The sequence below is a fragment of the Callospermophilus lateralis genome, chromosome 11 (assembly GCF_048772815.1).
Source record: "Callospermophilus lateralis isolate mCalLat2 chromosome 11, mCalLat2.hap1, whole genome shotgun sequence".
Taxonomy (NCBI): Eukaryota; Metazoa; Chordata; class Mammalia; order Rodentia; family Sciuridae; genus Callospermophilus; species Callospermophilus lateralis.
This window is the reverse complement of record NC_135315.1, coordinates 32,056,530-32,082,909: the sequence shown is the minus strand read 5'-3', so window position 1 is coordinate 32,082,909 and position 26,380 is coordinate 32,056,530. Positions and strand designations below refer to the sequence as shown.

At 40.3% G+C, this 26,380-nt stretch overlaps 1 protein-coding gene across 2 annotated transcripts; it reads left to right on the top strand.

Moving 5' to 3' along the window:
- The first annotated feature begins 13,311 nt into the window (after positions 1-13,311).
- Vezf1 (vascular endothelial zinc finger 1) lies at positions 13,312-23,698 on the top strand. Of its 2 annotated transcripts, none has more exons than XM_076870754.1 (5): positions 13,312-13,665; positions 14,425-14,488; positions 15,701-15,884; positions 17,766-17,924; positions 20,807-23,698. In XM_076870754.1, the coding sequence occupies exons 1-5, from the start codon at positions 13,406-13,408 to the stop codon at positions 21,232-21,234; spliced, it is 1,095 nt and encodes a 364-aa protein (XP_076726869.1). In that variant the 5' UTR covers positions 13,312-13,405; the 3' UTR covers positions 21,235-23,698. The 2 variants fall into 2 exon arrangements, with proteins under 2 accessions (XP_076726869.1, XP_076726868.1); XM_076870753.1 differs by having other exon boundaries at positions 15,683-15,884.
- Positions 23,699-26,380: the final 2,682 nt, after the last annotated feature.

The window sequence follows — 26,380 nt, the reverse complement described above, 5'->3', positions numbered from 1 at the left end:
TATAACCACTGACAGTATGTGTTAATTTTTCCTATCACGGAAATTTTTGCAATATTATTTCCCATTGAACCCAATGCAATGCTGATAGTTGAATAATGGTACTCCTAACACAGTGTTATTGAAGTCTGAATTTCACAAAACTAGTGGTTAACTGAGAAGATTTTTGGAGAAAGTATTTTAATCCTAACATTGGGTTAAATAATTTCTCCTTAGATGTGAAGCCAAGATATTCAAATTAATTTATATGCTATCTAAGCCCAGGTATAATTGGAAAAGTAAATGTTGCCCCCAAATGGTCTTGAAAAACCAAACCAAAACAAAACACCTTGATGTATGTTGACAGTTCAGTATATGCATGTCATGAGAATTAATGACATTGTTTCCTATGTTGCTACTTCCTCCTGGGTCTCCTTTTGATGTCATTCTTAAGCTTGATCCTTAAAGAGGAAGCCATAGGTCACTTCTGACTTCAGTGATTTTGCCTTAGAATCCCTGCAGATTTCCCTTTGGGATTGAATCAATTCAGTTCCTTTTTTCTTATCAATAACTTTTAAAGGAATTCATTCTTACATTGCGATTTAGAGTGAGTCTGGCATGGGTGGCGCATACCTGTGATCTCAGATACTTAGGAGGCTGAGGCAGAATTGCAAGTTCGAGGTGTTAGCCTCAGCAATTTACAGATACCTGTTCCAAAAAATAAAGATCTCAATGGTAGAGGGGCCCTGGGTTCGAGCACCAGTACTGGGGTTGGTAGAGATTTAGAGGGGGGTGGGGGGAGATGGGCAATATGTTGGTTATTTCACGACCCTGATCCTGTTTTTTAAGGCTGATAAAGGACAACTAGCTTAAGTGGTTTTTCTCAAGGCCAGGAGACCCAGCATAGGTGTATTTAATTCTATATGCCCCAGATCCCACAGGCAGCACTATTCTTTAGCACCCTTCTTGATCTTGACCCTTCCACCCTCTTGATCAGCCAATGACTTGAGACATTTGTGAACTAATTGCACTCTATTTCTGCTTCACTTTTCTTTGTTTATACAGTATGTGACATATGCATGTACTTATATCCCCTTAAAACTGCTCTTTAGTTATTACATGTGTATGTCTTGTTTCTCCCAGCTCTATAGCTGAACTTGAGGGCTATAGTTTTTAACTTCCTCACAAGGTGCCCACTATGTCAGTACACAAACCTCAGTAAATGTGAAGAAATACATTAACGAAGTCTTGAGGCAAGAGTCTGCATACCTAAGATCTGAGAGCCCTTCCAATCAGATTGGGCTTATTCCCAGAGTAGTCAACTCAAGGGTTCATGCCCTTGCTACCCTTTCTAATGAAAACATTTGAGGAAAAATGCAAGGCCATGGTACAAATACCTGATGTTAAAATAAGGGCTGTTTTGCAAAGTACTTTGACTCATTTTAATCCTTAATTGATATTAACCTCATTTTGTAGTTTGAGGAAACAGCCTCAGAAATGTTAAAAGTAGCAGGCCCACGAGGTGTGGTAGTGCATGCCTAATCCCAGCAATTCGGGAGGCAAGAGGATTGCTAGCTCAAAACCAGCTTCAGCAATTTAGTAAGGCCCCATCTCAAAAAAAGGGCTGGAATGTTTCTCAGTGAATACTCGTGAGTCAATCCCTGGCAGGCCAAAAACTGGAACTTTTAAGCCAGTCTGCCTTTTCTATTCTTCAGGACAAGTCTGCCTCAAGTGAATACCACCTGTAATATCTACCTGATGCCACCAGGGTGTCCCATGGTACTATCTTTGATCTGGGTACTTACTCTTGGAGCTATTTCAGAGCAGTTCTTGAAGAGTGGCCATGGCCTAGAGTCCATCCCCAAGACAAAAAGAAAGCTTGGCTTCCTAGCTTTACAATGTGCAGTACACAGCTAGTTCTTAGCTAAACCCTTGCCCTCTTTTGCTAGTCTGGGTTTAGCTGAGAACTAGGACAGGTCACACAGTGGCCAGGAATTGGCTACATGCTGAATAACTAGATAAGCATCCCTACAAAAGACACTAGCATGCAAAAGAATGGGTGTCTACAAACAGCATTTGTTTTAATGCCTGAGTTTACACTTAAATTTGTATTATTAAAATAGATCCACAAAGGCAAAACCAGATTGAATTCCATTACTAGGTAGGTGAGTTTTGTTCATTTGGTACCAAGATATTAAACCCAGGGGCTTTTAACCACTGGGCCACCCCTTTTATTTAACAAGTGCTATTTTTTAAAATTTAAATAGCAACATTTCTATAATCTGAGATAGTCTGTGTATGAACTACTTTTCTGAAGAGAGGGATTTTGGGGATGGGGATATAGCTCAGTTGGTTAAGTGCTGGCCTTGTAAGCTTGAGGCCCTAGGTTCAGTCCCCAGCACCACACAAAAAACAGCGGGGGGTGTTGTTTTAAGATAAGATTAATTTTGAACTGGAAAGGTAGTCCCTGGGATATCCTGGTAAATTTTGCCCAGTGTTCAATACATTGTTCTATGTTGAGATTCTCATTGTGACATATGAGTTTGGGGGCTGTGGCTAAACTTTCTTTTTAAGTGCCATCTTTGGGATATCTCATCTTGTTGCGGGGGGTGGTACTGGGGATTGAACCCAGGTGTGCTTAAGCCGCTGAGTCACATCCTCAGCCCTTATTTTTTTATTTAGAGACAGGGACTTGCTAAATTTCTGTGGCTGGCTTTGAACTAGCAATCCTTCTACCTCATCCTTCCCTGAGTTTCTGGGATTAGAGGCATGAGCCACCGCACTCAGCTGTGTGATATCTCTTAAACTGAAGGTTTATCAGGGAGGGTCTTTTAGCCACCAGGACAGACTACTTAGAGTAAACGACATGCATAAGGCCCTGGGTTCAATTCCCAGCACCACCAAAAAAACTAAGAATAAACCGCTGATTTGAGATATTGTACTTAAGGTGCCCCTTTCCTACTCTGCTTCCTCACATGAATTTCTATTCTGAAACTTCAGACCTAGTTTCAGGTTTTTTGTTGTTGTTGTTGTTGTTTTTAATCGCAGTGCTGGAGATTGAACCCAGAGCTTCCAGCATGCTAATAAGCAAAGGCTCTACGGTTGAAACTACCCCCCAATTCTTAAGCTATCATATTAATAGTCAAGTTTACCTTTGAATTTTTAGTTCCTCACTGGTGAGAGGACTAATCACACCAGATTGCAGGATGTAGTACTAACTTGGATTCTTATCCATGTGTTTTTTGTGGACAATCAATGCAATTATCACCACCAAATACACTTGGGTAAAAAAACAATGGACTTTCTCAGGCTTTCAGTTTCACTAAAATATATTATGTAGGAGACTGTGGACAAGTTCTGATACAAACTACTCTTAAATATCTATAAAGGATTTTTTTTCCTTTCCATCTTGTTTATCTGGCTTAACAAATTGGTCCAGAAATATCCTTTCATATATGAGAAATGAGTATTGTGCCTTTCTTAGAATTTATTCCAACCCTCAAAGTGTTTTCTGGACTTGCTTTGTACCTGATGCACAGGAACTGTTCTCACTGGCTTGAGTTGACTACTTGCCATCTGTTCCCTGAGCATTCATTGCTGAATGAAAGGGGAGAGAAAGTGAAAGGAGAGATGGGGAGAAAGAGGAAGCTGGAGAAATAGAGGAAACAGCTGGAAGCTGAGGAGGGTGTGAGACTCATGTAAGGTCAGTAAAACAAACAAACAAACAAAAAATAGAGGGCAGGGTCAGGTCCTAGGGGTAGAGAGCTAATTAACTTCTGCAAGCTATTTGAGTAAAGCCTTGTATACTTTGTTAAAGAGACCAAAGGTACTTCAAAAGAAATTCTGGATTCTTCTCCATCTACCTTAGTAAATTGTTCATTGGGTCAAAATCATCCTGCCCTCCTGGAATTCTGGTTTTGTTTGTTCAGATCTAATTCTTGCTGCCAGTGCTCAGGCAGGTGATGAAGTATTTGTGGAGAGCAGTAGGTAAACTTGATGCATTTATTATTTATGACTTAAAAAGTAAATGTTGAGTACAGCTTTTGTCCTTAAGTAGGGCTTTTAATAACTAGCTCACCTAGCTCCTTCATGTTTTCTATGCCTGGACCAGTTGACCAAATGTAGATTTTTAGGCAATTGCTGGTTCAGAGACTCAAGGTCAAGAAAAGAGTAATTCTCTGTTCTGTAAACTTAGCCAGATCTTAACACTGTTTTAGCTTGTGTTGCCATCTGTCGGCATTGTTTTCCAGAATGGAACAGGCTTCCCCAAACTTAGTCTGTCTGGCTAGTTGTATGATGTCATATCAGTGTTTTAGGTCACTGCTGCTCACTTTCTTTACCTAGGGAAACTACTCAACACCTATGTCATTATTCTTGTTCCCTTCTTGTCCTGAGAACAGAGGGACACCACACACACACACACACACACACACACACACACACACCCCGATTGAATATCATATTGACCCAGTAGAGAAGAAACTGATGAGAAATGTTTGTTGGAGTTTGGGTAAAGAGTATTCACTAGTTACGATTTTGCCCTGCTCCTGTTCTTTATAAGAACGTTGGAACAGACATGACAGGTTTTTGTTTTGTTTTGTTTTGTTTTTTTGTGCATGAATAACATTTATAGTTTTTCTGATAATGCAGATGGATGATACAATGCTATTTAGTACCATATATATGTATAAAATTATTATTTTTAATGTGGGATTCAACCCAGTGGTGCTTAACCACTGACTCACATCTCCAGCCTTTTTTTTTTTTTTTTTTTTTTTAATTTTGAGAGAGGCTCTTTAAATTGCTTAGGGCCTTGCTAAATTAAGGCTGACCTCAAACTTGGCAGTTTTTCTGCCTCATCCCTCCGAGTCACTAGGATTATAGGCATGCCCAGCTGTATTCCTCTTTTAATGTATTTGGGTTATAGGCTATAGCTACTGAGAAAGAGAGTCATCGTCTCCTTACCACCTGTGCATCAGGTACAAAGCAAACCCAGAAGATGTAAGGATTTGGCTTATGTTTTTGACTATTAGCACATTATAACGGAGGCTAAGCTTTGTAGTTTGGTTCAGGCCAACCAAGTTTATGTAGCTGTTTAAATATCAATTGTTTTTCAAGTTTAGCCATTACCCCAGGGCTGGGGCATTTGAGGGCAGTGAGGAACAAGTGTCCAAAGGAGAAATGTGTGTTTTCCAGTTGCATTAAATTTCTTACTTGGTATATTTTTTACTTGTCTTTTTTTTTTTTTTTCCCTTGCTTGTGGCCTATGCTATTTTGCTTGCTCTTTGTTGGATAGTCTGTCATTCAAGAGTTATAAAATGGAAGTTAGTATTTTTGCACAAATGCTTTAAGGATGAAACTGACAGGTTTAGCATTGACTTTTGCCAGTCAAGAATAGTTAGTGATAAATGTGTTTCTGTGACTTTGTCTCATTTTTGGAGTTTTGAGTATATGAACTTGGTAGAAACAATAGAGTTTTAGTTTAGAACTTAAAGCCTGGCACTGTGGCACAGACCTGTATCTCAGTGACTCAGAGGCAAAAGGCAGGAAGATCATAAGTATATAAGGATCATAAATACTTGTTCTAAACTTTGAGGTATTTTTCTCTGAAAAATATTCCAATGTTAAAATTTTCATCTGACTTTAAAAGTTTGTTAACTTTTCTTTTTAGGGGAAGAGTTTGGGCAACTATCAGGAATTCTGATTTTGTCTTAAGAGATAAAATTAGCCATTTTCCTCAAGAAAAGTGATATTTCTGAATCTCAACTCTTCAGTAATAAGAACTGGACTATGATTGCTTGGCCTCTACTTCCTGTTCGTGGGGAAACTCCTCTGCGGAGGTGCTGTGAGAAAGATTGCTAGATTGGGGAGAGGGTTTCTAGATGCCAAGGTAAGAAGTTCAAGGGAGTCTACCGAATTGCCATTAGAAGAATGGTATTTATTAAGTACTAGTTTTCCTAATCCTGAAGATTTGTTTTCACCATACTTGGAAAGACAGGAGTTAAGCATAAGAGGTCATGTAGGGGAGAAGAACTGAGGAGATACATTACAGATCTTGAAGTTAATAGGGCAGGGAAGAAGCTGTACACTAAATGAAAATGGACATGCAGTAACCAAGGTCAAAGCAAGAACACAAGAGTTTCTACCTTGTTCATTCTTTAGGTTTGCATCTTATTTCCCTCCTTACCTCACATGTATATACAAATCTAGGCTTTCTATAAGATACTAATGGACATTTATAGAAGTCACAGAGGCCACTTATAGGAGGCATGTGGACCACTAACTAGTACAGTTGAGCTGAGGAATGTATCGGAAACCATCGTCATTTTCTGCCCCCTCCTGTCTTAGGCTGGCCGGTTCCCTGGTGTGTTACCTGATTCTGCCACTGTTGCAAACTACAGAACTTCTCATTCATCCCCAAGGCCTCCAGGCAGTATCCAATGGGCAATCAGCTCTAAATGGAAACCAGAACAACATTTTCCAGCCCCTTCATTCTGATGACTGATGGAAGGAACAAAGAGTGGGAGGAGGGATATACTTGCCTAGTGGATGGAAAAGAAACAGACCGGCAAATTACTATACCTCTAGTACCATAGAATTCTGCAACCATACTGTTTGTATTATATATGTATTGGGGAAAGTTAGAGATGGTGACCTTCATTAGAAGTGTCTGGAGGGGATAAGAGTCAGTTGGTTTTGAAAGATGTTGAAGCCTTGAAATAATGTGCCCATATAATGAATTTTTAAATTTTAAAGCCCTTTATAAAAATACCACTGATAATAGGCTGTGCCCCCTCATTCCCCCACTACAGATTTGGACTGGAGACACTTGTTTAATAAAAGTAGCTACTGAGACAAGCTATTATGTGAGGAAAGGATAGAAAACGTTCAGGACATCATCATACAGACTCTTCATCTACAAAGTTCCAGCAGCAGTGACGCCTACACAGAAGACTTGGAACTGCAGACAGAGGTTGGGGTCACCTAAGTCTAACATCTCTAGACGCTGTCCAACCAAAAGTTCTTTTTTTTTTTTTTTTTTTTTTGCGGGGTGGGGATGAAGAAGGAAGCAGAATGTACTAAAAAACAAATAATTTCATGGCTGACTTTCTCACATTTTTTATTTTTTTTTGGCGGAGAGGAGGGGCTTTCGGGTAGAATTTCACATCATCTGGAGTGAAAGGCGGGAGGATGGGAAAGCTCAGCCCTTCACCCAAGAATAACCCAGTAATGACATCTGTACGCGTGGGAAGTGTTTCCCTCCACACTGGGAGGATCTGAGACTGCACCCCAGTGGGATTCCCTGCTTGAATTGGGAGGCCATTCAGAAGGCGATGGCATATCATAATGAGAGCGCCAAGGGCTTATCCGGCCAGGAATGAAATGACAGGGAAGAGACTGGAAGGCGCAGGGGCATCCCCCAGTTTGTAGGTGGGGACTATGCACTAGTGGCTAAAGAGCCAGGTGACCGCTGTGGCTCGTGCCCTCTCCTGAGGGTCTGGTAGGGACGTGACGCTGCTGGGCACCGTGTCCGAGTCACGCGAGACGGCCCAGCTGTGCCCAGCGGGCCAGCGCCAGACCCTGGCGTCCTCCATCTTCTCTCCTGAGCTCCCCCTGCTCCAGCTGCCTGAGCCACGGACCGCAGCACCACACACCCCCGCGGGGGGGGACGCCGCGCCCCATCCCCGCCCCCGGCCCCACCCCAACCCCCCCGCGGGGGCCCTGACCCCACCGCCGGCGGGCACTGGCTGAGCTCCGAGGCAGTGAGTCGGCAGCGGGGACGCTCAGAAGGGGTCCGGGCAACTGGGGGCGGCGGCGGCCGGGCCGGGGCTCCCCCCCCGCCCGCGCTCGCCGCCGCGGTGGTGCGTCCCGGAGGTTACCGGAAGTGGCCGCGCTCGGCGCTGCCATGTTGAGGAGCCGCCGCCGCCGCTGCCGCCGCCGCCGCCGCCGCTTTGTTGTCGCCTCCTCCGGCTGAGGAGGCTCCCCGAGCGGGGGGAGTGGGGAGGAGGGGGGTCGGCCACCGCAGCCATGGAGGCCAACTGGACCGCGTTCCTGTTCCAGGTACTGGGGGCCCCCCCCGGGGGGGCCGGGGGGGACAGGGGGGCCGGGCCCCGGGCTGGCGGGCGGGCGGGCGGGCGCTCCTCCTCCCCTCCCTCCCGGCTCCGCTCTCCGGCCCGGCCTTAATCCCCCTTTGTTTTTCCGCCTGCCCGCCCCGGCGGAGCCCGGCTGCTGAGGTGAAAGGAGGCGGCCTCACGGGGTGCGGGGGAGAGAACAGGCCTCGGGGTGAACCCCGGGCCCCCCCCAGCACACACGCACACACACACACCCTTCCCTCCCGCTCTGAAGGGGAAGGGAGGAGGCCGGTGGCTGTCACCACCCCGCGGCCCAGAGAAAGAAGGGCGCCGGGCCGCTGGATAGCGCGGGCCCTCGGTCACTGCGCGCCTGGCCCGGGCCGCGCACCGTAGGGTGAGGGGGTCCCCGGGTCCTACTCTGAGTCTCCTCCCCCCTTACACACTTCATCCATCTTTCGCTCGCACTTCTTTCTCTTTCCCTCCCTCTTCTCTCTTTTTGTGTGTGTGCGTGTGTGTTGACTTTCTGACCTCCTCCTACATCCTGCGGAATAGCGGGTTTCCCTGGGTTCCCCGCCACTCCCCCTTCCCGCCGCCCCCCTCGTGTTTGCCCACTTGGAAGGGGGTGTTGTGGTTGTGTCTCCCCTCCCCAAACTTTTTCACTGGGTTTCCTTTTTCTTTCCCAAGCCCCAGCCGAGCCGTGGCAGCTGGCACCCTTTCCCTCTGTCCATCTCTCCCGCCGTCCCATTCAGCTCGGGGAATCCCCCAGCCGGGCCGGGCCGGGCGGGGCGGGGGCGCGGGGGAGCGGCGGGGGCCGGGACTCCTGGAGGCCCGACCTTTCCCGGAGCGCTTTTCTCGCGGCCCGCTCGAACGTTTCCTCCAGCCAAGTGGGGAGACCGAAAGCGGAGAGCGCAAACAAAGTCCGCTTACAAAGCCCCTAGATGAGTCACTCATTGGGGTGTTGGTCTTCGCTTTTTGCAAGAAACTTAAAAGCGGTTGTTGCCGATATGTTGACCACCCTCTAACCCTCCCACTTTAGGTAGGGAACCCCTGTTTGGAAGATCTAGGCTGGAACTTTTTTTTCTGCTTCGTTTCTATTTGCAAACGAAGCATTTAGTGGACAGTGGAGATGAGCTCAACGGAGAAACTTCAGAACCAAGAAACTTCAGACCCGGAGGAGGTTAGGAAGCTCGACACTTTTAAGTGCGTCCTTCCCGCCTCTCTGAGTTATTTTCCTTGTTTGAATACTTCGTGAAATCCCCAACGCGAATCTTTGGCGCGAGGCCTTTGGAAACTAACCAGGAACGGATGCAGAATTTTCAAATTATCCGTCTAGCCTCCGATGCCATCCCAGTGGAGTTAATATAGGGAATTGGAGAATTCAAATCACCTTTTGTGTAGACCTGGTTTATTGTTTTAGCTTGTATATTTAAAATGTGGGCAATTTGATTTTTAAGTAATTGTCAGATATTTTGGGGCTTCTTAAAATTGAAAAATACTCAAAATTATGGAATTCATGAGCTTCCCCTTTTGATTTTAATATTGTTTTATTGTGTTTTGATGAGTTTGATATTAATGTGATAAATCAATCTAAAAATGCATTGAAAAAGAAAGGGTATATTAACTAGCTGGCATCCAGATTGGTAAAGGTGTCAGATGCCTTCTCTAGAAAAAGTTCAGATGGTCATTTTAAAATAAAGGATTGATGGGCCTTAGAAGTAATTTTCACGTGGTTAAAACTATATTAAACCTGTGACTATAAAATTACTGGACATTGGGGGGAAAAAAAAACAAGTTCTTTATGCAAAAGGATAACCTATACATAACTCATTTTTGAAAAGCTTTTAAAAATATCTTTTATAATACTTTTAAAAAATTATAATTTTTTCCCTGGACAAAGCAAATGCCTAGTATTTCTTAATCAATTTTTTAAATATTTATTTTTTAGTTATAGATGGACACAATGTCTTTATTTTACTTTGTGTGGTGCTGAGGATCAAACCCAATACTTTATGCTAGGCCAGTGCTCTACCTCTGAGCCACAATCCCCAGCCCTCTTGATCAACTTTTAAATAAGATTTTGTATTACTTGATTTTTTTTATATTACTTAAAATCATTTCCCCACCTGATGGAGAAATGTGAAAGCTAATATTTGATCCTGGGTTTGGCGATGTGCACAGTGAAAATTGTTGGATAACAATTTAGAGCTGAGAACAGTTAAGTGGGTAAAAATATCTCAAACTTTCCTATAAAAAGATATGAATAAACCTTAGTTATTTCTGATTTTTAAGTAACTTTCACTGGGGAAATGGAGAATTAGGGTCTCTTGTTTGTTTCCTGGAGCATCCTGTTGAATTTATACTTTAAAGCAATTTAATACCTGCTTGCTTTCCAGATAACTTGGAAAGTGAAAGCCATTGCTGTTAAAATGTTTGATGGATGGTTCTCCTAACAGGACATTCAAGATGTGACTCACTCATGCTAATTTGTTTCAGTACAAAATCTTTACCCTCTGGCACTGGAGATTTCATGGTGCCATATCTACCACCCTGGGTGATGAAATAACATTTCTGTTTTGTTTTTTGCAAGCCCCAGAAAAAGGAAATCTTGGGCAAGGCTAAAAAATCCTTGCATGTGAAAGAGGAGATAAAATTAAAACTTTGAGTCAATGATGCTAGTCATATGAAAACCTCCCTAGAAGTTATATTTTAAAAATAAGCATCACCCAGGGTGGTAGATATGGCAAGTCGGGAAAACCCAGTTCCCCTCTAAGAAGGCTACATGTAGAAGCGTGGGAATCCAAGGAATCCTCAGAAAATGATTCCAGTAGTGGTTCTACAGCATTTCACCCAAGAAGCAGGGACCTGATAGGACTAGGACCTTTGTGTGAGAGAGTAAACTTCAGCAATGCTGTAAAAATACTTTATGTTGCTACAGACATCTGAATTGGTAAAATGGGAGTAAATGCTTTTAGTACTCCATTGTACTAATGGTTATTTAGAATTGAAAAATGCCTCAAAATGTTATAAGTTTGAACTGTGTCCAAAAGATTTTCATTCCCTACCATCTGATCTGTCACCTTTTGAAATTGTATATCTTGAGCTGTCTTCAACTATTAACCATTTGCATACTGTTTGGAAACTTGGTTATCCTACAACCAGGTTAGAAAAGGAATAATGCTAGAGTCCAAATTCAGTAGTTTTACTAATGTCACCTAGTAGGTAGACCCCCAACAGTTGTAGGAGCTCCACAAATTAGATTAAAAGTGGACTGTAATTCAATATAAGCCGTAAGTCTAGAAAGATACTCATAAGTAATCAGTTTCTGAGAGTGCTTCCAAGACCCAAAGTTTATTTAAATCAGAATTGTTAAATTGAAACTGATAACTCTGGATACCACACCTCCTTATCATTTGGGAAGAATAATTCCAGGCTAAGCTGTTGTGCTGCCATTAAGTAAACTTGGAGTATGGTAGATGTTCTTATCCATCAGGGGAGGAGCTGTGTGTAAGTGTGTTTCCTTGTTTCTTTCCTTCTTTAATGAGGTTAGCTGATCAAGTGATTATAGAGTGAAAAGGGTAAATAACAGTCTAAAGTATCTAAGATGATGGGATGGGCCCTTCCTAGCACATTGTAAGTGTAAAATACTTGGAGCTCTTACCTCTGAGTGTCTGTGTTCTTTTAGGATTACAAAACTCAAGTATGGGGTCTTGGGTTTACTCTCAAGGGCTTCAAAATAATATTGTTAAAGAACTAGTTCAGATTTTTTTTCCATTATTTTCTAAATCTGTGTCTATATGGAGGTGTGGAGAAGTTTGAAAGAATCAAAACCAAGAGAGTAACTTCAGATACCAAGAACTTGATCCACGATGAAATTTTGGTTTCAGTGCAGCTAAAGAAAATTTCCAGACAGTGGTCCAGCCCCCAGTTTTGGAGTGGAAAAGCACAGTATACAGCAAATATATAATACTTTATCTAAACCTACAACTGCTGGAAGAAGATGGACGTGAAAGGAACTTAAGTGTTTACAGTTTTTTGTTTTGTTTTGTTTTACTAATCTGTTTTTGAGTTAGGGTTTGAACAGCTAGTGTTGCTAAAGGATACAGACTCTAGTGGAAGATTAAATGACCTGAGAAACAAGTGATAGGTGTTTTGCCATGGGCTACCCTCACAGATGCCTTCCAGGTTGATTAATAGCAGATGTCATTTCAACCAAATCTTTTAATAAAGTGAAAACTTTAAAACTAATAACTAGCATATGTATTTTGGGAGCTAGATTTCTTTCACCACTTAGCAAGAGCTAAGTGTAAATGTTTGGTTTTAGGCCCATGAAGCCTCCCATCACCAACAGCAGGCAGCACAGAACAGCTTGCTGCCCCTCCTGAGCTCTGCTGTGGAGCCCCCTGATCAGAAACCATTGCTTCCAATATCAATAACTCAGTCACTTAAAAGTTTTCTGCTGATGAAAAGGGAGGAACATGGTGCTTTTTCCTTTACTGGGTAATAGGCAAGTAGATGATTATGTCATTGTGTATGAGTGTGTGTTTGTGTGTTGCTGCAGTAAGGTACTGTTAAATACTTAAGTCTGGGGTATAATTTTTTTGACAAGTTATTTAAACTTGATTTCAGACAAATGCAAACTGATTTCATCAGCTGTTGTGCCCCTTATGAACCAGAGTAGTTTGTAATTCAGTCAGCTATTTGAAAGCAAGATCACTGTCAGCAACTTAGTTGCAAAAGTTTTGTGTCTGCACAGTGATTTTCAACTCTTTGTATTTGGAGCTCTGAGGTGATTGCTGGATCTCTGCTGCAGAGAGTCATGGGCTCTTCTATTGTTTCTTCTGGTCTCTATTGTCTGGAACATGTTGAATTTTGAAGGTCATTGTGAGAGGCTGAGTTTCTCAAGTGTAAATGTTTGGTTTTAGGCCCATGAAGCCTCCCATCACCAACAGCAGGCAGCACAGAACAGCTTGCTGCCCCTCCTGAGCTCTGCTGTGGAGCCCCCTGATCAGAAACCTTTGCTTCCAATACCAATAACTCAGAAACCTCAGGCTGCACCAGAAACATTAAAGGATGCCATTGGGATTAAAAAAGAAAAACCCAAAACTTCATTTGTGTGCACTTACTGCAGTAAAGCTTTCAGGGACAGCTATCACCTGAGGCGCCATCAGTCCTGCCACACAGGGATCAAGTTGGTGTCCCGGTCAAAGAAAACCCCCACCACGGTGGTTCCCCTTATTTCCACCATCGCAGGGGACAGCAGCCGAACTTCGTTGGTCTCCACCATTGCAGGCATCTTGTCTACAGTCACTACATCTTCCTCAGGCACCAACCCCAGCAGCAGTGCCAGCACCACAGCTATGCCTGTGACCCAGTCTGTCAAGAAACCCAGTAAGCCTGTCAAGAAGAACCATGCTTGTGAGATGTGTGGGAAGGCTTTTAGAGATGTGTATCACCTCAATCGGCACAAGCTCTCTCATTCGGACGAAAAGCCCTTCGAGTGTCCTATTTGTAATCAGCGCTTCAAGAGGAAGGACCGGATGACTTACCATGTGAGGTCTCATGAAGGAGGCATCACCAAACCCTATACTTGCAGTGTTTGTGGGAAAGGATTCTCGAGGTACTGCGTTTTGCTTTGTTTTTGTTTTCCTTTTTTTTCATTATGGTTATCCGTGAACTTCAGTTTTGTCTCTGTGTGATCTAGGAGATGTATATGAGAATAGATGTGGGCAGGCCTGTGTTATTAGAAGAGATTGATGATAGAAAATATTATGCCTCCAGGTCTGATTCCAGTTTGGTGTGGTTGACAAGTGGTGTCATGGTGATTAGTTTGTTATTTAAGAAGTCCCTCAGATTCAGGCCTCCATTTAGCATGTGGGTACTTCTTATCATTACAAAAGCTTCCAATTTAGCTGAGCAACTAGACATGAGGTTTACTGTGCAAATCAAGGAAACCTATTTCCTGGAAGTTGGGATGACCTTGGATACTCTTAATAAAACTTGTAGAATGTTTTCCCATTTTTCTGTGGGCACTAACATTTCACTAATTGCATTTTTAAAAAATTTTTAGAGTTAATATGGTAGTAGCCATTCCTGGTAAACGTTAGGACTAAAACTTTGGGTATTTTGTGATTGTAAAGAATCAAGACCTAATATGATTTGATGTTGGCTAGGAGAAAATTAACAGGTAAACAACTAAGACTTTTTAAATTTATGGTAAGAGAGGTAAGGAGGATTGCACTGGGGGGAGGTGGAATTGGTAATTCTGCTATTTTCTTTAAAATGCTCCTCCTCAATCTCAAGCACCTAAGCATCACATAAATAACATTTCTCTGTGTGTATTCCATTACATCTTCTATTGAAACTCTCTCTTTCACAGGCCTGACCACTTAAGCTGTCACGTAAAACATGTCCATTCAACAGAAAGACCCTTCAAATGCCAAGTAAGAGTTAAAATGACTTATCCTTAGTGTAGCACTTAATGCACATTATCCAGAAAGTCTGAGTCAGTCAAATCTCGCCATTCTTGAAAAGGTGTAAAATCACTGACTTAAGTAAATGTGGTCCATTTGAATTCTAGTTTTATAAAATATAAATGACAGCTTCTGTTTCTATAAAGCAAGATCATTAAAAAATGTAAGTGTTGTTTTTGTTAAGTTATATTTCCCTTTCCTTGTGAAACAGTGGTTTTGGTATAAGAGGGTGAAAGATGTAATCTTGCAAAAGTTGTTGTATAATTAAAATGAATTTTATAAAGGGTTTTAAATTGATTTTTGGACTGATGGTCAAGGATGTTTTAACTGTAATAGGAGAAAATAAGATTTTTTCTTCCAAATGTGATTATTGACTAGATTTTTGTCTTATGTTACCAAATTGGAACATTTTCTAGTTGGTTGAAATCTCTTCAGGTTAACAATTTTATTTGACATAAGTTATGATAATCAAAAGGTTAAGAACTTTGTTAAATTAATTGACTATTTTAAATATCACTAATCTAAACAAATCCTAATTTGTTGTTAGAAAGTCTGCTTTAGTTATGTTTGTTAATGACTGAATTTTTTAAAAATATTTTTTAAGTTGTTGATGGACCTTTATTTTATTTATTTATGTATGGTGCTGAGAATCAAACCCAGTGCCTCACACCTTCTAGGCATGTGCTCTCCCACTGAGCCATGACCCCAGCCCAAATGACTGATTTTTTTTTAAGTAAATGATTTGAATTCTAAGAAATTCTGGTTGGAGGAAGGAAGCTAATGTCATTGAGTGAATCCCTGCTATGTGTGCCAGGCTTTTAAATCCTCTAATAGTTTTGTAATCCAAATCTACAGATTTGGATAGGTTAACTAACTTGTTCAATATTACAGTGGTTAGTGAATGGTGAAGCTTAATTTAAATCCAGGTTTAACTGATTCTGGTTCTCACATCCTTTCTCTACTCTGTGTTGATATATTTTCTTCTACCAAAATGGAATAGTCTAGAATTCACCAAGTATTTTAGTATGATTATGATTCTAAGTAACACATGCAATTAAAATTCAACTAATTCAGTCAGCTTGCTGGCTGACATGGGTAGAGTAATGCATAGAATATAACGTACTTTAAAATGAGTAGAACAGGATAGTCTATATTTAAAAAAAGTTTTCCTCCCTCATGCAGACATGCACTGCTGCCTTTGCCACCAAAGACAGACTACGGACACACATGGTGCGCCACGAAGGCAAGGTATCATGTAATATCTGTGGGAAGCTCCTGAGTGCAGCATACATCACCAGCCACTTAAAGACGCATGGACAGAGCCAAAGTATCAACTGTAATACATGTAAACAGGGCATCAGTAAAAGTAGGTGTTGCTTCAGATTGACTTTTGCATTTCAGAGTGATGAAATCTAAATTTTGAAAAATATATCAAAGGTATTTTCACTATGTTCTCAGGACTCTATTAATGTTCATTTTACATGTTTCCTCCTATCACTAAAATGTGCAAACATGCATCAGTGGAGAGTATGTTAGTGTGGCAACTGTGCTTTACATGCATGTATGCAAACACCATTGATAAGGTCCCCATGCTTGTCTACTAATAACAACCATACCAGAAGAGCAAAATTTCTCCACAACACCTTTTCAGTGTGTCCTTTCTTCTAAAGAGTTTGAATAAAAAGTTCTAGTGTATTAGAACTGAGGCAGGAGAAACCCACTTGGAAGCTGTATTGAATACTAGACAATTTTGTTTTCATTTATCGTTAAGATTCTTGAGTATCAGCATCTCCTAACTCCAGATCATATTAATAAAATGTCTTTAATGATAACCTTAAAGATGAAAACTATGTTAATAAGTTTGCTTTTCAAATTCAAATTTGTAGAGAAATGGAATATCATATCCATTTGAAAGTTTAAATGCTTTGTTCACCTTAATTTCAGAATTGAAGATAAACTATTCCAGAAATATACGGATAAAATTTAATACTTGCATTTACCCAGATTTTTTTTAAAAAATTATCGTAATCACTAGAAGAAAGTATTTTCCTAATTTTTCATTTTATTGTATATGTATTTTATGCAACAGAAATAGCAAATTCTCAACAACAAAATAGGTAGCCAAAGGGAATGGGAAAGAAATCTTGTGTTTTAAATCTCTTCCATCTTTATTTATTTGTAAGTACATTGTATTTATTATCTAGCATCTTGTACTTTATAAAAATTTACTTTTAGTATATGTCAAGTAAGCAGATATATTGGATATTTTAATGAACAAAGTTGGTGAATCTATGCTAATATTACCCAACCTCTGTTTTTTTTTTTTTTTTTTGTACCGGGATTGAACTCGGGGGTACTTGACCACTGAGCCATATCCCGAGTCCTATTTTATATTTTATTTAGAGACAGGGTCTCATTGAGTTGCTTAGCACTTTGCAGTTGCTGAGGCTGGCTTTGAACTTGTTATTCTCCTGTCTTAGCCTACCAAGCTGCTGGGATTACAGGCATGGGCCACTGAACCCGCCCCCCCCCCCTTTTTTTTAAGTTGTCAATGAACCTTTATTTTATTTATTTATAAGCTGTGCTGAGACTTGAACCCAGTGCCTCACACATGCTACACAAGTGCTTCTGTTGAGTCATAACCCCAGCCCCCTCAACCTCCATTTTTAAAGATACTTTTTTTTTTAAGAAAGAGGGAGAGAGAGAATTTTAATATTTATTTTTTAATATTTGGCGGACACAACATCTTTGTATGTAGTGCTGAGGATCGAACCCGGGCTGCACGCATGCCAGGCGAATGCGCTACTGCTTGAGCCACATCCCCAGCCCAAGACACTTTTTTTTTTAAAGGACAGCTCCTTTATTTACCATACTGTATTTTGCTTGCTTGCTTGCTTGCTTTGTTTTTGAGTTACTGGGGATTGAACCCAAGGGCCTCATGCTTGTGAGGCAAGCACTCTTCCACTGAACTACATCCATAGCCCTAAGACATAAGACACTTGCTTTTAAATATAGAAAAGAATTCTTTTCTCCTTTGTATAGGTTTTTCCTAGTTCTGTAGATTTTTTTTAATCAATTTGTTTATTTTGATAAATACAGAAACAAGCAGAAGAAAAGATGAACTATAGTAAGTGCTATTAAATGATAGAGGTCATAAAGGCATAAGGAGTCAAATACTTTAGATTTTGGAAAAATAGTCACACTTTTTCAAGGTAAATATAGTGTTTGGGGTTTGTCTTTGGAATAGCATGCATGAGTGAAGAGACCAGCAATCAGAAGCAGCAGCAGCAACAGCAACAGCAGCAGCAGCAGCAGCAGCAACAACAACAACACGTGACAAGCTGGCCAGGGAAGCAGGTAGAGACACTGAGACTGTGGGAAGAAGCTGTCAAAGCAAGAAAGAAAGGTAAGATGAGGCATCCTAGTGTTCTAAGTATGGCTTGAGAAATCTTTTCATTTAGTATGCCAAGTAATCAAAAGAGAGAAATCACAGTTTAGGATATCTAGCTTTATGGAAACATGTAAATACCACCTGTTGGCAACAGTTTACAGACAAATGTTTATTACTAGAAAATTGGGCTCCTTTTTTTTTTTCTTTCTAAAATATTCCCATCTTTATAGATGGATTAAATATCCTTGGGTGTTTGGAAGTTCTTGTAACTATGTTGTTTTCTGCATTGTATTATTTCTTACATGATTCAGAATCTATAATGCTGATGTCTTTCTCCATGTCTCACCCTTAATCTCCTTCCATCTATCACTGGGGCTAGCCTTAGCTTAACTTATTTGCATTTCTGTAGAGACATTGCTGTAAATGTTAAAAGTTAAGATTGATTCATTTTCTCTACATATATCTTAAAGAATCAGTTGGAGGATCAGTTTTCAATTTAATAGTTACAGGTTTGACTTCTGGACTATTGTATAAATTATTTCAAATAAATCATTTTGTCATCCCCACTATGAGCCATAGGCCATTACTAAATTCCTTGTTTTTTTCCTGCATGACTTACTGCTTTAAGATCTAAGGAATCCCCTGAATATAGGATCACCTGTATATAATTCCTTTGCTGTGTAGGGTTTTTTTTTTCCTTCCATATTCTACTTTCAAATATTGTGGCTGTTCCCTTCATCAGCTCCCTCTAAACATACTGTACTTGAATAAAGATAAAAGGAATAGCATCTTTCTTCATATATCTACTGGCATTGGAGGAGTGCCTCTTGTTCCTATCTTCCAAAGGAAGATTTGTCATTTTGATACAATGTTTTGTGGTATGAAAATGGGTGGAGAATGGAGAGGAAGATAGGAACTGGCAGTGGGAGCCAAAAAATGTAGTGCTATGATAAATATAGAGTGTGTTGAAAGGATATTAGAGAAGTAGTAGAAATTAGTGTTTTAAGTCTTAGTAAAAGGATAGTGTTAAGGCCAGAGGTTTAGGTCAGTGGTTGAGCATTTGCAAGGTTGTGGATTTGATATCCCTAGCACTGAGAAAAAAAAAAAAAAAAAGGCACCGTTAGATCAAAAAGAAAACACTGGAGGTTGGGTATGGCACACAACGTGAAAATTCCTGCTTTGGAGAAAACTATCCTTAGTGATGCCTCCATTACCTCAAAAGTGAGTTATCTTTCTCTCCCATTCTCTCTCTTTCTATACTCTTCTGTTTGGTATTGTATTTCAGTTTGCTTTTGCACAATAAGATTTGATTGTTTAATTCAACTTCTGACCTCTGTGGAACAAAATGCTATTGTGCTCCCTTTTGTACTATAAATGTCTCTGGAAAAGACCACTGATGTTAGAAACTTCTATATCCATGTTAGTAAATGCTGCTTTTTGGGGGAGAGGAGATTCCTGAACTGAAAACACAAATTTGAATCAGCAATGACCTTTTAAATATTAGACCCAAGAAAAGTAATATGAGTTCCCAAACCTAAATGAAAATCAGATCATCACTGATGGAGCTTCACAGATTTCCCAGGTTTTAATCTCAATTTCACTATTGAACTTCCTAGGGATACTTTTTTTTTTTTTTTTTTTTTTTAAAGCTCCCTAGATAGATGACTTTGATCATCAGCCAGGTTTAGGAATTCCTGGCATGGAATTTGAAGTATATCAAAGTTATATTGATCAATAAAGGGCTGGAGGGGAGTTTGGGCAGGGGGGCACCTGAGGTGATTTGAACCCCAAGTGACCACGCACAGACCTCCATCTTTAGTTTTGAATGCACTTCTCATTTTTGAGAGCCAAATCACCACCAGTCCACCACTCTGTTCTCATTGCTGTTTTATGGCACATCAGCTGGTGGTGCTGAATTTTTGAGAGGTAGGCTAGGGGTGTCACCTTTAAGGGAAGTTTTTTTTAAAGAAGTGCTAAGGCATTGCTGGATAACAAGTATCCCCCAACTCTTTATGGTCTTCTTGCCTGGTTTTCTTTCTTAGTATGCTTGGTGGTGTGTGTTATATGTGCCATCAAAAGATAACTGGGCATAAAGTAGGTGATTTTGTCAGCATCAGATAAAGAATAGGAAGTGTGTGTGAGAAGGAGAACACAAACCTATTGTAGTCTTTTTAAAATTAAGAAACATCAGAAACTACAAGGTTATTTAACTAGAACAATTTTTCTATGACTCAAATAAATAGATGATACTAAAATAGCTTGCATAACCATTCCTTAGTTATACATTTTTAAAACCTTAACAGAATATAGCATCCCTCCTGAGAAGGCTTTAATATACCATCAAGTATATACACCTCTCTCTGCTAATTAGTGTGCTTTATGAGAAGATTTTTCAGATTATCTATTATTGTGTAACCATTGGCCCAGCTCTGTGTAAATAATCTCTTTTTGCTTGGTCTGCTGGTGGTTGGCTCGACCCAGAAAGTCTTTAAAATTCAGAAGAACTGCATGAAGAGGTAGTGAGAACACTTAGCTCTACTTGGTATCTTTGCCCCCCAGAATGCCTTAACAGAAGTTAAGTGATCCTCCCAACATCACTATGAGGTAGGTAAGTAAATCTGAATTTTAAACCAAAAGCCCAAAGGTAAACAAGTTGCCTTAGACTTTACAGGATGTATAGCACCAGAGAAAAGATTTGTATACTGGGATCCCTGGTTCCCAGGGTTGTATTCAGAGGGAACCTGTCTTCCTGTTGACCACTGATAGAAAACTGTAATTTGATTTATTAAATGTTTGTCCTTTTTAATTAAAAGAAGTAATTCAGAAACTATTTAAAATAAAATAAATTTTATTCATTTTTTTGAGAGTCTAAATCCCCTTTTGTCTTCTCATTTTAGAAGCTGCTAACCTGTGCCAAACCTCCACGGCTGCTACGACACCTGTGACTCTTACTACTCCATTCAATATAACATCCTCTGTGTCTTCTGGGACTATGTCAAACCCAGTCACAGTGGCAGCTGCAATGAGCATGAGAAGTCCAGTAAATGTTTCAAGTGCAGTTAACATAACCAGCCCAATGAACATAGGGCACCCTGTAACTATAACGAGTCCATTATCCATGACCTCTCCTTTAACACTCACTACCCCTGTCAATCTCCCCACCCCTGTCACTGCCCCAGTGAATATAGCACACCCTGTCACGATCACATCTCCAATGAACCTGCCCACACCTATGACATTAGCTGCCCCTCTGAATATAGCAATGAGGCCTGTAGAAAGCATGCCTTTCTTGCCCCAAGCTTTGCCTACTTCACCGCCTTGGTAAACAGTATTATAATATCAAAATATGGGTTAAAGTAAATATTTACCAGCAACTTACTCTTAGTTGATTAAAGCAAAAAGCAGACCATGAAATTGGGGAATTTTATTACATTAGTTAATAAGATTGTAGTAGCATTTTCCTCCAATTTGGCTGGGATTGTTCAAAGTAGGGTGTATATGTAACTTTATCACTGGACCACTTAGTTTAATCAGAAATTCCTTTTAGCTGACAGCATTGCTTAAAAAGAATAGTACTTGGCAAGATGAAATGCCAGAATTAAAACCAATCATAAAAAAACCCAAAACCCATCAAAATTCAAAAACAAACAAAAAACAGCATTACTGTTTCTAATCCCAAGAAATCATTTTATTCTAAACACTAGCAGAAACTTCTCCCTATACAAGGTGGATGGCTGGTTTTTAACTTAAAATTCTAAATCCACAGATTGAGAGCTAGTGTAGAATTGTCTGTTTATTGTTTTTATGAGTAAATACATGCATTATCATAATAAAATGCATTTCAGAGAATATGCATTTTACCTTTGGGAATATGTTAATTTCAGGCAGCATTCCCTATGGGAAAGGTGATACCAGCTCTGATATGCAAAGCATATGATAATTTATCATTCTAACTTCAACATATAATAGGGATTGTGACCTGATATTTGGAGATGTAAATATTGCTCAGCATATTAATCCTGATGGAATATAGCATTGTAGTTGACTTTTTAAAAAAAAAAATTTAAAAATATATACAAATTGTGTTTTGGTAAGAAAGGCCACAATTGACAGGAGAAGTCAAGTGTAAGGACCCACAGGTCCTAACAAACAGAGGCCAGTGGGACTCCTGTTCAGGAGCCAAGGTGTACTTTGGAACAGTTTAAATATATTGCTTTAAATTGGAAGACGCTGGAGGCACTGGGATGTAATATGCCCCTCTCTCTCCCAATCAGAGCCTGTTGATGTTACAACAGGGACAGATGTGTTAGATGCTCACTAGAGTTTATGTCTTATATTAAATTGTATACAGTTTTTATTCTAACCACTAACTAGGTAGTATGCCCCTTCAGAACAAGCAGAGTATATCTTTTTTTTTTCCTCCTTCCGTTTAATCAAGTATTGTGCAGATTTGTTCAACTTTGTAAATATGGACATCACTTTTTTTTTCTTTGATAAAACACTTGTATCAGCTTTGTGGTGTTTTCAGGGAGACGGCTGTCTGTACTCTCTGTAGAAACCCAGCAATGATTGTGCACGTTGAGACATGTGCTTTTTATTTTTTAGCAGGACATTTTATCTCTGTACATAAAGTAGAAACCAAAAGCTTGGGAAACAGATACTCTTTACACCATCATGCCACACATTAATGTTTGTAAAGCATTGTGTTTAAAAAGAGTTAACTAAAACCAAGATGCTGTGATTTTTTTTTTTTTTTTAGTTGCAATGATTTTTTTTTTTTTTTTCATTTTTAATCTTGCAGTTAAGACAAATGGAAATTAGTTGTGTTGATCCTGCAGAATGTTTGCAGGACTGACTATCAAACTGGATGGCTTCCGTTTATACCCCACTGTGTCAGTTCAAGCATAAAAAATACCTTGTGTCTGAGGCAGACTTCCTATATCAGGGATAGGTATCTGTATGTCATTATACAAAACAGTTCTAGGGGGTTGAACTACATAGTAAAAAATAAATAAATAAATAGTACCTAGTGTAAAATAATTTTATAAATGATCTTTTGTACTTTAGGACATTAAATTGTACAACTTTTGTATATATAAAAGCTTAGGAACTTTCTGTTTAGCAGGAAGGCAACACATTCCTACACTTTTAATGTATATGTTTGTTATAATGTCCATGTAAACATGCCCTATGTTTGTGCCTTTTAATTAGTTTGTCTCAATAAACAAAATGTAGAGAAAAGTATGTAGCTATGACTTTGTTACAATTGTTCTTATCCACAGTACAAAAATGGTTTGTTTTTAAAATGTAGAGCATTATGTGTGGACTACTGGAAGGACCCATGTAGGGAAGGCCCAGGAATGGCCCTTCTGAGGCCTGGATTGGGAGGGCAAGGACCACGTTTGGAGGAAGCCCACATTTTCTGGCGTGCAGACCACCCAAGACTGGGTTCTTGGCTCTGCCTGGGTCCAGTCATTTCTTTCTGGTATACTGGCAGTCATAATTCTCCATGATTTAGACAGCCCAGGCTTCCTCCATAGTGGCCCAAGGAGCAAGTCTCAATGGGGGCAGATGTGATGGGCTCTACCCCCAGGCTAGAGTGTGGTTGTCAGTATCCTGAAAGTATTAGTTCTTAAAAAAGAAAAAAAAAAAGATATATACTAGAAATGATTGTTTTATCAATTCATTGTATAATAAACAGGAGTGAGACTTCATTGTATGACTTCAGTTAAAATGCTATTTTGTATGCATTCTTTATTCACTTATGAAGCTTGTCTGCAATAATAAAACCACGTCGTGTCTTCTTTTGGGAGGGAGCAAGTTGATGGCAGGATTGGAGTGAGGGCGGGCCACTGCAAAGGGGGCCAAACGGGTTATGTGGTGAAACTCTCCTGTGTCTTGGAACTGGAAATGAGTTGTGATGCTGATGAACTGATTCAGCCAGGTGTTGAAGGCACGACGGCCACCGCTCTTCTGAAAGGCAGAGTATGTTTTTCCCTTCTGGTTATAACCTGGTTGAGAGCGTCCCCTTTATCAGATTGGCAGCTAAATGGTTGTATTAGATAATCCTCAAATCTGACATCCAACCTGTTATGCTCTAGGGCTCGCTGCTTGGCCTGCATTTGCCTTGTATTGTGTATCCATTCCCTCCTAAGGTGTGCTCCTAAATGAAGGTTTCTATGTAAGCAGATGATGATTTTACCTGTCAATACCAGCACTGTATTACTAACATGCAAAATACTGCAGATTTATTTTGACAAATTAAAGTTAACCAGTCACAAATGTTATGATGGATTGCTTAATATCTCAGAAGCTTCATCAATTTTCGATGATAGAGAAATTTTTGAAGCACTACTTCTCCAAGTGTATGCTTCTCAGAATTGGGCTGAAAGGGAGGGAGGGACCATGTTGGGCTGGTTGGTATCTCCATACCACAGAAGACAAAGGGTGAAAAGGCATTAGACTGACTGCAGAGGGAAAATACCCCTGCCAAACATCTCCACTGAGGACCAACAACGTGCTGGAATATAATGGGCCCTAAGGGTCTTGTAAAAGTGATTAAGACATGGTTGCTGCTACCAAAGCAGCTGTCAATGGAGGTATGACCAATACACAAATGACAGTATCACTAGACAGTGAATCAAGATGGTTCTGACACTTCATTTATTGAGAAAGTATTACACACCTCCATCTGTTTTATATAGAATTGAGGCTTCTCAAACTTAACGTGATAATTGCTTTAGTCTCTATTGACTCAGTGAATATAGCTGGAGGTAAAGTATTTGTCCTGTTTTTCTCTTGTGAACAGGGGAAATTTTATTTCACTGAATTGCAGTTATCTTTCCAGTCCCAGCTATCCAGGTGTCTCTGCTCTTTGCAAAAGGGCCCTGTTATTTGGTCCTCTGTGGAGAGACCTGGTTTGAGAGGTAGAGGGGATAGTGGAAGTTTTTATTTCAGTATCCTTAAGAATCACTGGACAGAAAGTCCAATCTGTTGGTGGATTGGAAATCACTTTCCCCTCCTACCTTTCTCCTACCCTAATACACTATTCTCTGCATTTCCTCTTTGAAGAGCCTTATAGCCTGAAAGAGTTATCATTTGTTCCCATATGGATCTCTACATCTGTCTACTGCTGGCCTGTACCTAACAGGTAACTGGATCATCTCTCCTTAAACCCATGGGGCAGGCAGGTCAGTGTACAATGTTCCAGGCAGGGCTGAATGCTGAGTTTGGGCAGTAGTCCAGATTCCAGCTTCTCTAGGTAGCCACCTTTGGGCAATGTAAGGCCCATTTAGTTCCCAAAAAAGGGAAGGAGGGTCAAGGGCTTTACTTCAGATCTTTGTGTGGTCAATCAAGCCTTCTCCCTGAATTCACCCACTAGGGGTTGGCTCGTTAGTCTTCCTTTTCCCAAGACAGGCACTTGACACAGACGTTGACTTTGGACCATGAGGATTTATTTATATACATCGTTTTACAAAAACTATCCTGCCATGATAAAGGAATGAGTTCACATACTTTAGATCCTATATCACCACAGACTTGCACCATAATTTTAGACATTTTTTTCATCACTATGTTAAATTAATATCCTGCCTTCCAACCCCTAAACATCCTGTGGAAGAGTACAAAAAAAAATAAGAACTTAAAACCACTACTCATATTGGAATGAATCCTTTCTAGTATATGTAACTTAGCCATAAGTTATTAGCAGGAACAAAAATGTGGGGTGTTTTGTAAATTCTTGTTTTTGGAATTTCCTCAAAGTGAAGTCCAACTGCATTTTGGCTGTGTCAACCCAGGTTAAAGATGGACATTTGAGGAAAACATTCTGTTCTGTCAGCAAGCTATTCCTTTGGCATGAAGGCTGGGTAGTTTGAGAAGACTAAGGGGGAATAGAAGGGACATAACCCTTTCAGAAATGGTCCTGTAGCTCAGGCTGGCAGGCAGTGTTCAGGTTCAAGACTGGGGCAGATGTGCCAATTCTAGAGAATACTCATTGAGAACAGAGCTAGCTTCCAAGAGATTGAGATGGTAATCTAGGCTTTTGTAAATCTTAGGGGCAGTCAGGGCCCCCAGAGCCTTCAACCAGATCTAAAGATCTGACTTGGATCCCTAAGAACCTTGCTTCAGAACCAAGAAATTCCTACCTTTGTTAGTGGTGGGAAAAGAGCCAGAGGGAAATCAGTCTTGTATATGTGAGGGAAGGGGTCAAGGAAGTCTTGGAGATTACAAAGAGGCTAAGGAAGAGGAGAGAGAGATTTTGAAGACAATATCCTTGGGCTAACTGTGACATTACCCCTCCCTCACCTCCTTTCTTTCCCCAGGCACCTCTCCCTGAGCTGGATCTGATTATTCAGAGGACTCTAGTCAGGCTGCTAGTCCAAGCCAGCTGTGATCATTTCAACTATTGTCAATAGGCAGAAAAGAAGGTGTGCTTTTCTTGGCCAGATAAAAGATAAAATCAGTAGCTG

Excerpts from the sequence above, each read along its gene's own strand:
- Vezf1 (XM_076870753.1), top strand. The coding sequence starts at position 13,406 with ATGCCTGTGACCCAGTCTGTCAAGAAACCCAGTAAGCCTGTCAAGAAG. Across the intron at positions 13,666-14,424 it reads TGTGGGAAAGGATTCTCGAG|GCCTGACCACTTAAGCTGTC; the intron begins GTACTGCGTTTT and ends TCTCTTTCACAG. Across the intron at positions 15,885-17,765 it reads TAAACAGGGCATCAGTAAAA|CATGCATGAGTGAAGAGACC; the intron begins GTAGGTGTTGCT and ends TCTTTGGAATAG.